Below are 12,273 nucleotides of genomic sequence, written 5' to 3' on the forward strand. Positions count from 1 at the left end.
ATAAGTTAGACATTCCCATCACCGTGAATTAATTAAGGAAACAAGCACGTTGAGCACCAAAGAAAAAGAAAAGCTCATGATCACTTTAGATAAAGTCTGTACAAAATTCTCAGAATTTTCACTGCAGTTACTTGCTCAAATAACATTCCATAGTAAGCTAAATGGTTCTGATGTTAATCACATGGTACAAACCACGGATATACATCATCTAATACACACAAAATATTTGACCGACAAGGATGTGTTGCCGCGATTAGCAGGAGCAAGGCACTCACAGGAAACAGCATCAGACTTATTATATGTATAACCACAGTAAAAGTGGATTGAAGCAACTTACTGACAGCCAAATTCAGAGACATCCCCCTCAAACAAATTTATGTGCCTCATACGACTCAGAATCACGATTTTCATGGCTTGCCTCTTCTGATGATCTAAGATTATCAGATCACATGGTGAGTGTATACATGGAGTTAAAGAAATCTACTATCTTTACTTCACAACAGGTTGCTTTTGTTCTTCAGTCAAATCATCGTCAGCAGAAAGGATTGAGATAATGGACGGAGGAAGACTTCTTAGCAACAATGTCAATAAACTCTTTGCAACAATGACAACCACCCTAAAAAACTGATCAAGTTCATCATCATATTGCTCATAGATAAAGAATGACGTGAACGCAAACACGAGCACTGCATTCATCCAGGTCAAAGTTAGAGGAAAATAAAAGGAACAAGAAACATTTCAATATGTCATTAATAACAAGTAAGAAAGGATAACTTACCTGATCCTAATAAAAAGGTCAATGAATGTGAGATCCACTTGAAAAAACACAGAATAACTGCTGCCTGTAATAATCAACAAATGAGCACATAAAAAGCTGGAAACAGCATCAACATTTATATGATTACTTTTTATCGTTTGGAAAATTATAATCTGCAAAAGAGCTCTAGCTAGCAACTTTATTTAAGTTCATACCACAAAATAACGTAACAGTAGGTTGCATGCAGATGCACATCAAATCACTACAAGAGACAATGTAGGTACCTTTATGAATAAGCTCCAATCCTCTCCATGTGCCAAAGTTTTAGCAAATTGAACCCCTTCATTCCAAATAAGTGCTACATTGTCAAGCATGTTTCTCATTGTTGGCTCTGAGATTGCTAAACAAGGGATAGATATCTTCTTGAAGCTGAAGTCAAATACGTTGTAAAGACATTTGAGTAACTGTTCTCGCTAATAATCTCTTGACAAGTAATTTTCACACAAGGTACCACAGTCAAAGTTTCTCAGAAAAATATGAAATCCAATTTGCACGAGGCATTGACCAATGGGCAATAGGAACTGTATGTTTATCAAACACTATCTATTATGGGAAGTCCAATGCTCCTGATCCCCTCATTCCAAGTTGTAAAGTCCACCTATCTAGTATGGAAGTCCCTATATATTGTCCTTGATATTTAACAAGTGTACGTTCAGCAAACATCTATCTCCGATCCATCCCCCTTACACAACACTGTTGATCAAATTACACTCACCAACTACACTCCAAAGAGTTTGTAAATAGTTAACATGGCAAACACTTTACTTGTTCAAGGGGCAATATCAATTGCTACCCAACTATTGTAGATGGGAAACATGGCAATCACTCTACAACTTGGGATGAAAGTAATGATTACACTCCAGTAATTATCAGCCCATTTTGGGGTGATTCGGTTAAGATATGCAAACTGGTTGACAAGAGATATAGGAGTATAAGTTCACAAAAGATGTGCAGAAATAAAAGACCGCACAGGTACCATAACTCAAGCACAGAACTGCATGCAAATCTAGAGATTGCAACATGTCGATACTTACATGTTAACTGGAAGAATGCTATCTACAATGAGAAAAAACATGGCCAGCAATAGGAGCCCAGCAGTAGATGAGATGAATGTTCGTCCACTGAGTAAAAACCAGTAGAACAATCCACACGTAATAAGAAAGCATGTAAATGTTTCCATCTCGTCCCTCCAAAGCAATATGTCAGCAACTGCACTTTCAGAAAAATCAAGGAAATGAAGTTAGCGAAAAAGTCGACAAACATAATTAAAATTGTAGATAAAACTGACAAGAAATACCATCCTCCGGATGTCATATAGGTGTCATATGTGTAAAAAGAGGGCTAAGAACAAAAACCACCAAGACCAATAGTTCACAGGCATGAAACATGTATGATTTACAAAAAAACATACTAAAACATGAGCAGCAAAAGGAGAAGCATCTTCTCAATAAGGCTTCTCTTTCAAAAATCATCATCCAAGAAAATTTTTGGCTGAATCAGAGGAATTGTTCACTGTATTCATGCCAAACTAGTCGCCATACAATTTCACAGCTGAATAAGTAGGTTAGCACCAGAGGAATTGTTCACTGCATTCAAGCCAAACAATGCATGCATGCATATCATGACTGAATGAAAAAGCTGGAAGCAATGATACCCCACTATGACTAAGATAACTGAAGCCTTGAAGGACATGGGCTCAAGTGGCCTCCACATAGAAAGGTGGTGATGCCAACTTGAGAATCTTCCCTAGACATTACTAAGAGAGGAGATTTGAGTACTGGGCTTATTATATTAAGGTAGTCACTAGAAGAGCTTAAGATTTTAGCACATACTTCAAGGCATGATGATTGAACAGCAATAGTTGCAAAAATTTGTGCTAAAAGGAAATCAGATATATGAAGAATCATAGGAGAAAGTGACAACCTTTCCCATATCCCAGAATTTCTTCTGCTTTTGAATAATCCTTAAACTGGTGTTGTTTAGAGGGTAACGAGCTTTTAGCCAAATGAGAAAATGACTTGACAGTCAAAGCAATACCTTCCTGCAGCCAGTGAGAGCACAGAAGTTGATTATAAACTCTCACAATCCTTCTTTATACATTATTCAGAATAAGAGAGAGACTCTTAACATTGAACTAATAACTCAAAAGAGCCACAAACATACAACATCATCTCAACATTGCTAGGTCTAGTTTAGATCATGATAGATAGAGCTAAAGGTTTTATAACTAACTCAAAAATAATTATGGGCTCACATCTTCACCCATTGCTTCATGTGAGTAGAAATGTGTTTCTGTTGTATTAGAAATTGCCCTAGTTGTAGTATAATTGTGTTTTATCACCTTTAATTTCTTATCTTTTATTATTATTATTAAGGAAAACATCTCCACAATGTCCGGCTTCCTTCTTACAAAATATTGATTACTAGGAAATTATAGAAGTTCAGAGTAGATATTATAACATTTTAATTGACAGAGTTACAATGTGTTCCCACAGACCAGACAATATAGTCACTTAAAGTACTTGGAAGTGCCAGAAAAAATTTAACAAGATTCCTGGAAGAAAAAAAAACTACTTCCGAGTACATTTCCAAACCTACTACCACTTAATCACTTATATCCAATGCACAAGAAAGGAGATTATTTGGTGAAGTGAAGGTAAATCCTTAATTATGAGGGGTAGGAGCAATGTGACAACAAGTACCAGAGGGAATTCTCTTTCCTATTGCAGATCTATAGAAAGTTCTGCAGCAAATTAAGTAAATTGTCCACTAATTTTTTTTTTTTGTTTAGAGAGCCACAAGGGCGGGGGTGAGAATCAATCCCAGAATCTCCTGGAATCAGGAGGGAAGCTCTAACCACTTAAGAAATCCCTCACTCTCAGTAAATTGTCCACTATTAAGTGTCCAACAAAGATCTCATTCTTGATGAAAAAATGAGTATATACATTGGTAAAGAAGCACAACTTCGATTGTTATCCCAAAAAAATGAATAAAGATGACATGAAACAGACCAGTCACTTCTATCATATAAGTTGCAAGCTAGAAGGAACAATATAAACATAATGAAAGGCCTTAAAGCTCTAGCATAAGATACATCCTTTTCTGACTGCTGCAAAATATTAATCTATCCTGACAGGTTTTAATAATAACTAAGGAAACCACATAAACAGAGGCACAAGAAAAATAGGATAAAGCAATAATTAAGCGTTGGAAAAGTAGGCAATATGGTCAAACTTACTTCCAAAGGAACAACAGGTGAGTAATTGATGTGCTCTTTAGCTGCAGAACAATTAAAAGTTCTGGTAAACAGTGATGATTCAATAGCAAACTGAACTGACACTAAGAGGCCTTTGACATCAGATTCAGATTCCAGTTTGTAACTTGTCCACCTCAAAAGCGGAAGCAAAAAATTGACAATCTTAGGAGGAACTCGAATGCTTGGCCTACATTTATTGTTTTTTGACAATGAGTCAGAATAATGGAATATAAAAAATATAAAGAACATAACAAATAAATGCACAAGCAGTAATCTAATCACTGAGCAAGTAATACTATATACTACTAGTAGCACTTCGATAGTAAAATAATAATACAATACTAAACTCCATACATCATGGGAGATTAATAGCAAGAAATTGTATTTTTAAAAATAAAATAAAATTAACCAAAAAAAGGTCATTAGTGATTCAAACTAATACTCTAACACAGAGTAAATTCCAATTCCCACGTGGCCAATTATTGAAACAACAGTTTATCTTCTAATTGTGGTAACATTGTACTACTAAACTTCGTAGACAAAATTATAACTACTTTAAAAGTGTGCCACCCATTGAGCCCAACCACCCCAAAAATGAAAGGCATAAAAACACAGAGTTAACCAATACAGTGGAAGACGAAAATGCAGATAAAAAAGTATTTTAACCAAAACAACCAACGACTGTACCGAAAAAACCTAGCAAACATCTTTAAGTACATGTTGCTTGGGGAAACATTTCTTTTAGGATAGTGACTGACATTAAATGCACATGTGATAATAACAATACACAAAGACACGTACAATGGGACACATTATATCTCTAAGGAAAAATCCACATTATATCGAGGAGACAAGGACAATGGTAGAATGGTAAAACTATGTATGACCATATTTTCTTTTTCTAAAAACGAAAAAAAGAGAAAATCCACTAGTGTATAGGGTGATAAGTCGTCCAAAAACAGAAAGAAGCATATACTAATAAAATTCTTAGTCAGCAAAGGCTTTCAAATCGTGCTAACTATATAGCAATCAGATACAATACATTCTTCGAGACAATTTGTTGAATCAGCAGTGGAAAAAAGTCCCAAAAGAAGCCATATCAGGCTCACTTCAAAGCCTACAAATATTATTATTTGTCCCACGTATAAGAGACTAAGTGAGGAAAAGGAAAAACATGTTTTTTAACAGAAGAAAATTTGGAACATCCAAATAGTTTATAGTTGATATAAGTATAGCCAGTTATATAGACAATTATAGGTAACTATTATAGTATATATTCAACTGTATGACAGAAATCAATGGTGGTCAGTAGTCTCCAAAAGAGGTTTTCATTAGGTTCCCTAGAGATTCCAAAAATGGGAAAACACGACATTTGTGAGGTTTCTGTGCAACAAAGGCTGAGAGAACTAGGTTTTTCATCAATCGACTCAAATCACCATGTGACAATCATGCCCCGTGTCAGTGAACAAACACTGAAGAGAAAGCTAAAATGCCTAAAATGTGACCAAAATATAATTTCATTCCCATCAAACTTATAAATACCTAGCAAAAAAGAAAACTTATTTAGGAGCTACCCTGTAAATAAAACTTCAACGCACCTTTTATATCCCAAACCTTCATATATCCGAGATACAAACTCCCAATAGTTCCTTGGCTCGAGATTTGTGATAAAAAATGCCTAAATATGAGAAAATCTTAAACATAAAGGCCAAATAGTAATAAAATGCACTGAGCAAGACTGCAAAACAATTTAAAACAATGAATTACCTTTCCAGCCACAGAATTTTTTCGAGAAATAAGAGCTTCTGCAGCACATATATGAGCATGGGCCACATTCTCAACATAGGTGAAGTCGGAGAGATTGTCACCACTGCCTAAAACAAACTGGAAAAGGGAGATATGTCCATGATAAGGAATTAACTTTAAAAAAGGGGAAAAAATGATTTGGCATATACACACGATAAAAAGCATATGAAAAAAAACTACAAAAAGGGAAGAGGAAAATAAGTGAATAATTATTGCATAGAATACGAAATATAAACTAAATAATTATCGCAAATAAAGTTGTGCAGTCATGTAAGTTAGATTTTGAAGGAAGGTATCTGAAATCTGAATATTATATACCATAGGAAAAAAAATTAGAAAAAAAGAAAACAACTCCTCCACTATCTTATTCATCTTGTTCCCAAACACCCCACTCTAATTTATCCCTTGCAATCTACATAAATTATAATCTGTCAGTCACTCAACTCCTCTCTCTTAGCCTCTCCTGCCATGGCAACAAAAAATTTACCCGGCGACATAGAGCGTTTAAATTACAAAAATCATTATAGTTGAATTCTCAATATAATTTTTAGCTAAAGACCCTAGATCTGCAAAACTAGAGTCGTTCGCTTCTTTTAGTCAGTTGTGTGGTAACTGTATATCACATATTCACATCACCCAGGGCTTGAAGAAAAAGATTAACACTCTGACTTTCCGTGTGGAAGATGGAAATGGGATGCATGCATTTTATTTCATCACTGTCCACTGCGCTTCAAGGGGCTGCCAAACGAAACAAGATGCTATTCCTAGATATAATTCTAAAATATCTTACATTTCTTTGAACTTTGGGTTGCAAGAATGTAGGGAAAGAACAACAGCTTACACTGAGAAGTTCGGGAAACCTGCCAAACGATGTTATATTGCAGATCATACAAAACTAGTTAGCAAACAGCTATAATTCTCAAACTCTTCATTTCATCTTGCATACAAATGTTGCATACTTGACACTTCACTTTGGACCAACAACAGTTTGATTAAATAAAAAGGGCAATATGAAGCTTGGCACATATGATAACCAAATCTCTGAAACTTAGGCAATCAGAGAATGTACTTCATTGTGGTATCTAACTAAGTAGAAGCTGCAATGACACTGAACCCTGCTCTACCCACAGCCAACCCATGAAAATAGGCTTATTCATATTCCATCCACATGCTCAGGGAAAGGGATGGTGTCAAGGAGAGGATATAGACATGAATAATTACCAGACCTTTGCCCAGACAGAATTTGCTTGATTCACCATAGCATGCACCAGATGAGTATCTGATGGTCCAAAGATATTGCTGGGACGGAGAACACAGGTCAATAGATCATCATGGTTGTTAGCATACAAAACAAGCGCTTCTGCTTGAGCCTTCATTTCCATTAACATGTCTGTATACTGTATCAGTGTAGGAAGTCAATTAGAACCTCATATGTTTCAAAAGGTGTGAACAAAGAATAAGAAAGGAACTTCAACGATACATACTTTCCACGGGTAGGGCATGGATTCATCCCCTTTTCTAATATGATGAGAACCGTCAAAAACAACATCAGCAGAACTGTTGTATATTAGTCGTTTGACTTTACACTCTCGACAAGCATTGATGACATTTTTGGCACCTGATGGACAACATAGAGATAATACGTATTGTAGTAGTTCTGCAACAATCATAAACTCCATATGAATTAATCACTCTCATTTAAAAAGAAATTACCTTGAACAATAAACATGTAGCTTTCGTAAAGATTACATTGGGATACACCAGAAGTTTCAGCAACGAAAATAACGGACGAACCATCAACAGCTGCAGTGAAACAAAGTAAGAAGAATTAAGTCATCAAATCTCAGTCTGCTGAAGGTGTCACAACTAGAAGAGAACACTGTAAGATAATGATAAAAGGGACCAATCTAAACAGGCAATATTAGAAGAGATCAATATGTCATCCCAAGACTTAAAATATCCAAAAGCAATGAGAAGCAGTTTCACAATTGCTGGCTCAGCAAAACTCCATAAGAGCAAAATTAGCATGTGTAAGCAACGTATTGCTTATATCTAATACTCAAAAAAAAAAAAAAATTGGGAATCAGGACCCTACGGGCTATGGCTCACAACAAGATCGCCCGCTAGTTATCCTATCTTCTATAAGAGTAGCATCCTTCCATAATCTTTTACTTAAGTAACAGAGTCCCACTACTTTTCCTTGTGAAGTGAGAACCACTTTGCTTTTTTCAAAACATCAATATGTTATGGGTAATTATAATTCAGTATCACATCCACCAGCTGTCCTGATATTATCTTCCCCTTTACATAAGCCATTTTCTACTTTTTACTTTCAGTTTCTTTCATTCTTCCCATCTACCTTCATTAGGTCCAAAGGATTCTTATTTTTCATGCTGATTTACTGCAGTAAGTTTATATAAAACTGCACTCAACATATAAAGCTGCACTCAGCATTCATCAACAACCATAAGCACAATAGGAAAGATCATGAAGAGAATCTTATGCTCTGAAACCACGAAGCCCAATTTAGTTGATTTCAAAATGCTCCTATAGCAACATAGTGACTAGACAATCTTCTTTTCTCCTTGTATCATTAAACACCTAATCTACGTATACATTATATATTCATAATGCACTAACAGATTAGCCGCTTGACCGTCCTTAGACTCCTTACGCACCACACAAAGTGCAAAAAACCTCTATCCAGCCTCCCGGCCTGCAATTAATCATGACATTGGGACCAATGTATAAAAAGGCTCAAGGCGCAATGAGGCGATGAAGATCCTGCTGCGCCTCTTTAAAGTGAGGCGCACAATATAAACAATTGGAGAAATTTGCCTGTATGCGCCTCAAGTGTGCCTCAGGTGCGCCTCTTTGAGTCCACCTCGCCTAGATAAAAAAAGGTGCTCTCCCCTAATCACCTAGCGCCTATGCGCGCCTTTTTATATACTGTTTGGGACTAGAATATCCCTATCGATGTGAAACTGGGAAGCGGTTAGGATGTGAGCACACAATCTCTCTGTTGAGCATATGAAACTACTTTAAAACCCTCATACCTCTAACAAACCAAAACAGAATGCCATCACAAAGCTCATGATGACGAATAAATTTCTAGCCTAAAATCTGATAGAACGGAAGACAACCCAAGGACTCAACTCTTGGGAGTACCAAAACTCAGTGATATACCTTTTCCAAATCCTATACACAATTATAGTCCCATCACAGCCTCTTACTTACACTTCTCACTTGCCAAAAAGCCCACATTACATATTGCCTACTCACCAATGTAGAGAAGTCGAAAACTAGACCCAATCTCTTAAAAGAACTTAGCCAAATACCAAAGAAAACAAAGTCAATGAGCCTATACATTGACTATAAACACAGTGATCCTTCATCGTATGCAAACGATGAGATTCCGTGGACAAATTTAAGATATCAACACTATAGCACTCGGTGCAATTTATCAATGAATTAGACTTAAACATTGAATTTTTCTTCCTGTCCTTCCAAATATCAAAACACTAAAAATGAGGTCATGATCAAAATGACTACATTTCGATAAAACCGAAGATAATCTCCTTTAACTTTATCAATTTGCTCCAACAATGTTGTAACACCATACACTTCTCATGATGAACAATTTCAACCAAACTAATCAAATTATCATTCTACAGCTTAATTCTCCAACAACAACACAAACAAATCAAAATTTCCATCATAAAATGAACAAATCAACAACATTAAACTTCGAAGAACCCTAAAAATCAAAAAAAAAATTACCTCGAACAAGCTGAGATTTATCACGAACATCAACTTGAAAATACGAAACACGACCATCAGCAACAGCGTCAGAAACGAGAGAATTCTGCTCAACATTGAGACTCGGAGAAGAATCGGCGATTCTAACGATCCAATTACCGAGCTTCAAGAGGCGTAAAACGAGGAATCGGCCGACGAAGGTTTGGCCGCCGATGACGACGCAGGTTGAGCTAGGGTTAGGGATGTGATCTTCCGCCATTGATGAACTGTAACTGGTAACTGAGGAAGAGAGAGAATGGCGGGGAAAATGTAACGTAAAGATTGAATTTGATTTGAGAGAGGAGAGAGAAAATTGGTGGGGGGAAGTGGTGGAGCCGAGGTATAAGGAGGAGAGAGAAAGTGTGATTTGGACAATGGCACCACTATGCCTATATCCACCACTAATTTAGTTTGCTGCAAAAAGGTGTGTTATTTCTTCTGACAAAATGTAAAAGGACAATTAAAGGACGGATTTATTACGTCTTTAGGTTTTTTTTTTTTTGTTCTTCCTTTTGTTTTTAGTCACGAGTCATGTAGTCATGTGTAGGTTAAGTGTAAAGTGTCACGAACCGCACGATCTATGCCGTGAGATGTCAGGTGTCAGCGTGTCTCATATGGGTCAAGATATAGTCCTGTCATTAAACCTGGGCACGGGCCGGGTTGGCCCGCGTGCCGCCCGGCACGGCCCGCCGTTCGGCGCAGCCCGGCACGGCACGAAGTTCAACTTCCTTGCCACGGGCCGTGCCACGGACACGGTTGAGAATTCCCAGGCACGGCCCGGCACGACCACGGGCATGGCCCGCCGTGCTGGCCCGCAGGCACGGCCCGCGGGCCAACGGCTATAAAACAGCTAGGTTTTTGCCAAAAATTCTATAAATACTCACCTCCATTTCATTCCCAAATCACAAAATCACAATCTCTTCTTCTTATCTCTTATATTCTCTAAATCTCTAATAATCCTTATTTTCTTAAATTCTCTAATTATTCTCTTAAATTCTCTAATTATTTTCCTAATATCGGAAAAAATTAAAAAGTAAATATATAAATATAAATATTGAATAAACAAATTATAAAACATAAATATTCAACTTATAATTATAAAATTCATAACTTAATAACTTATAACTTATAAGTTATAAACTTATAAGTTACCTTATAAAACTTATAATTATAATTTTATAACTTATATACATTATAAACTTATTAATTTATAATGTTGTCATAAAAAAAAAAAAAAAAAAAAAAAAAATTGAAAACTGCACCAGCCCGCAGGCCGGCACGTGGCCGGCACAGCACGAGCCCGCCAGGCACGAGGGTCGTGTCGTGCCGTGGGCTGGCCTGTGAAAATGGCCGGCACGGCACGGCACGAAATCCTGGGCCCGCCGGCACGACCGGCACGGCACGAACCAGCCCGTGGCCCGCCAGGCACGGCCCGCGGCGGCCCGGCACGGCACGGTGCCCAGGATTACCTGTCATCTTAAACTCATGCTGATTATTCAAAATTAGAGTACATAATCAATTTGTTACAAATTTGTCCTATGCGGGCTCGTGTCGAATTGGGCCATTTTTAATTTTTGAATGAAAATATGTAGTTGAAGTCTTTCTCACTCCTTCCGTGTTTTAATAAGTGTTACACTTTTATTTTTGGCAAAAAACTACATTTTAATACTATATCTCTATTCTCTCATGATCCCCACCCAAACCTACTACTACATTTTTTATTATTTCCTCTCTCTCACATTCATTATTTTTCAATAAATTATTAATCTTACTATCTATCTTTTACAATTTTTTAATACTCTGAGTACCCCACTTATTTCTTATTTTATTTAAGTCAATTAAATTAGCTAAAATTATGTGTCGGTCAAAGTGTAACACTTATTAAACACAGAGGGAGTACTTAAAGTCATCTGCATCATCTAGTACACCTTCGCCCTCTAATAAGTAGTCTTGGCTTTCCTAAAAAAAGAAAAAAAAATTAATCTTCGCATTGAAAATCATGGAAATCAGCTTTATATAGTTATAACTAATTACTTTAGATTATTTTTGTTTTTTAAGTGTTACATAAAAAAAAATTCTTATTTACATGCCTACAGAGAGTATAAGGGGAAAAAAAGTATTGCTCCATTTTACAAAGTGTTGTAGCTAAAATTTGTGGTGGTGGTGGTGATGGTGATGGTGGTGGGTGGCAAAAAAGTTGTGGTTGTGATGACGGTGATCATGATGGTCTTATTAGAAAATTAGAATGGAGGATGTGTGGTTAGTGTTTGATTGTTAGGGATGGTAGATAGATAGTTGGTTGTCTAACAAAGGAATTAGACTTAAATATAAACTTTATGATTGAAAAACAAAATTTAGCATACAAATTAAGAGTGGAAGTGGAAAGGTATATTGAAAGACATTTAGTGGTATGACCGTATGATAATTAAGAAAGGCGATGGAACTATGGAAGATTAATAATTTTTGAAGAGGTTAGGGGTATGACAGTAAAACTTTTTTATTATTTTTTATATTAAAGCAAATAATAACATCACGAAAAATTAACAAATGTCATCGTTGAACTTTGAAAATTACGAAAGACAATTGAGGAGGGAAA

General features: G+C 36.4%; 1 protein-coding gene across 1 annotated transcript; it reads right to left on the minus strand.

Annotated features, from left to right (window-relative positions):
• Positions 1-53: 53 nt before the first annotated feature.
• LOC110717644 (3beta-hydroxysteroid-dehydrogenase/decarboxylase-like) lies at positions 54-10,295 on the minus strand. Its single transcript, XM_021896395.1, has 12 exons — positions 9,660-10,295; positions 7,593-7,682; positions 7,364-7,497; positions 7,106-7,276; positions 5,841-5,957; positions 5,672-5,751; positions 4,056-4,260; positions 2,741-2,858; positions 1,852-2,026; positions 1,042-1,186; positions 779-842; positions 54-686 (listed from the first exon to the last, which is right to left on the minus strand). Exons 1-12 carry the CDS (start codon positions 9,895-9,897, stop codon positions 490-492), a joined length of 1,734 nt encoding a protein of 577 aa, XP_021752087.1. The 5' UTR covers positions 9,898-10,295; the 3' UTR covers positions 54-489.
• Positions 10,296-12,273: the final 1,978 nt, after the last annotated feature.

This window comes from Chenopodium quinoa, unplaced genomic scaffold, assembly GCF_001683475.1.
Source record: "Chenopodium quinoa cultivar QQ74 unplaced genomic scaffold, ASM168347v1, whole genome shotgun sequence".
In the NCBI taxonomy this organism is placed as follows: domain Eukaryota; kingdom Viridiplantae; phylum Streptophyta; class Magnoliopsida; order Caryophyllales; family Amaranthaceae; genus Chenopodium; species Chenopodium quinoa.

Coding starts and splice junctions, on each gene's coding strand:
- LOC110717644 (XM_021896395.1), bottom strand. CDS start 9,897: ATGGCGGAAGATCACATCCCTAACCCTAGCTCAACCTGCGTCGTCATC. Junction 7,277..7,363: donor CCATGCCCTACCCGTGGAAA/GTATGTATCGTT, acceptor ACACTGATACAG/TATACAGACATGTTAATGGA. Junction 4,261..5,671: donor GAAGGTTTGGGATATAAAAG/GTGCGTTGAAGT, acceptor CAATAAATGTAG/GCCAAGCATTCGAGTTCCTC.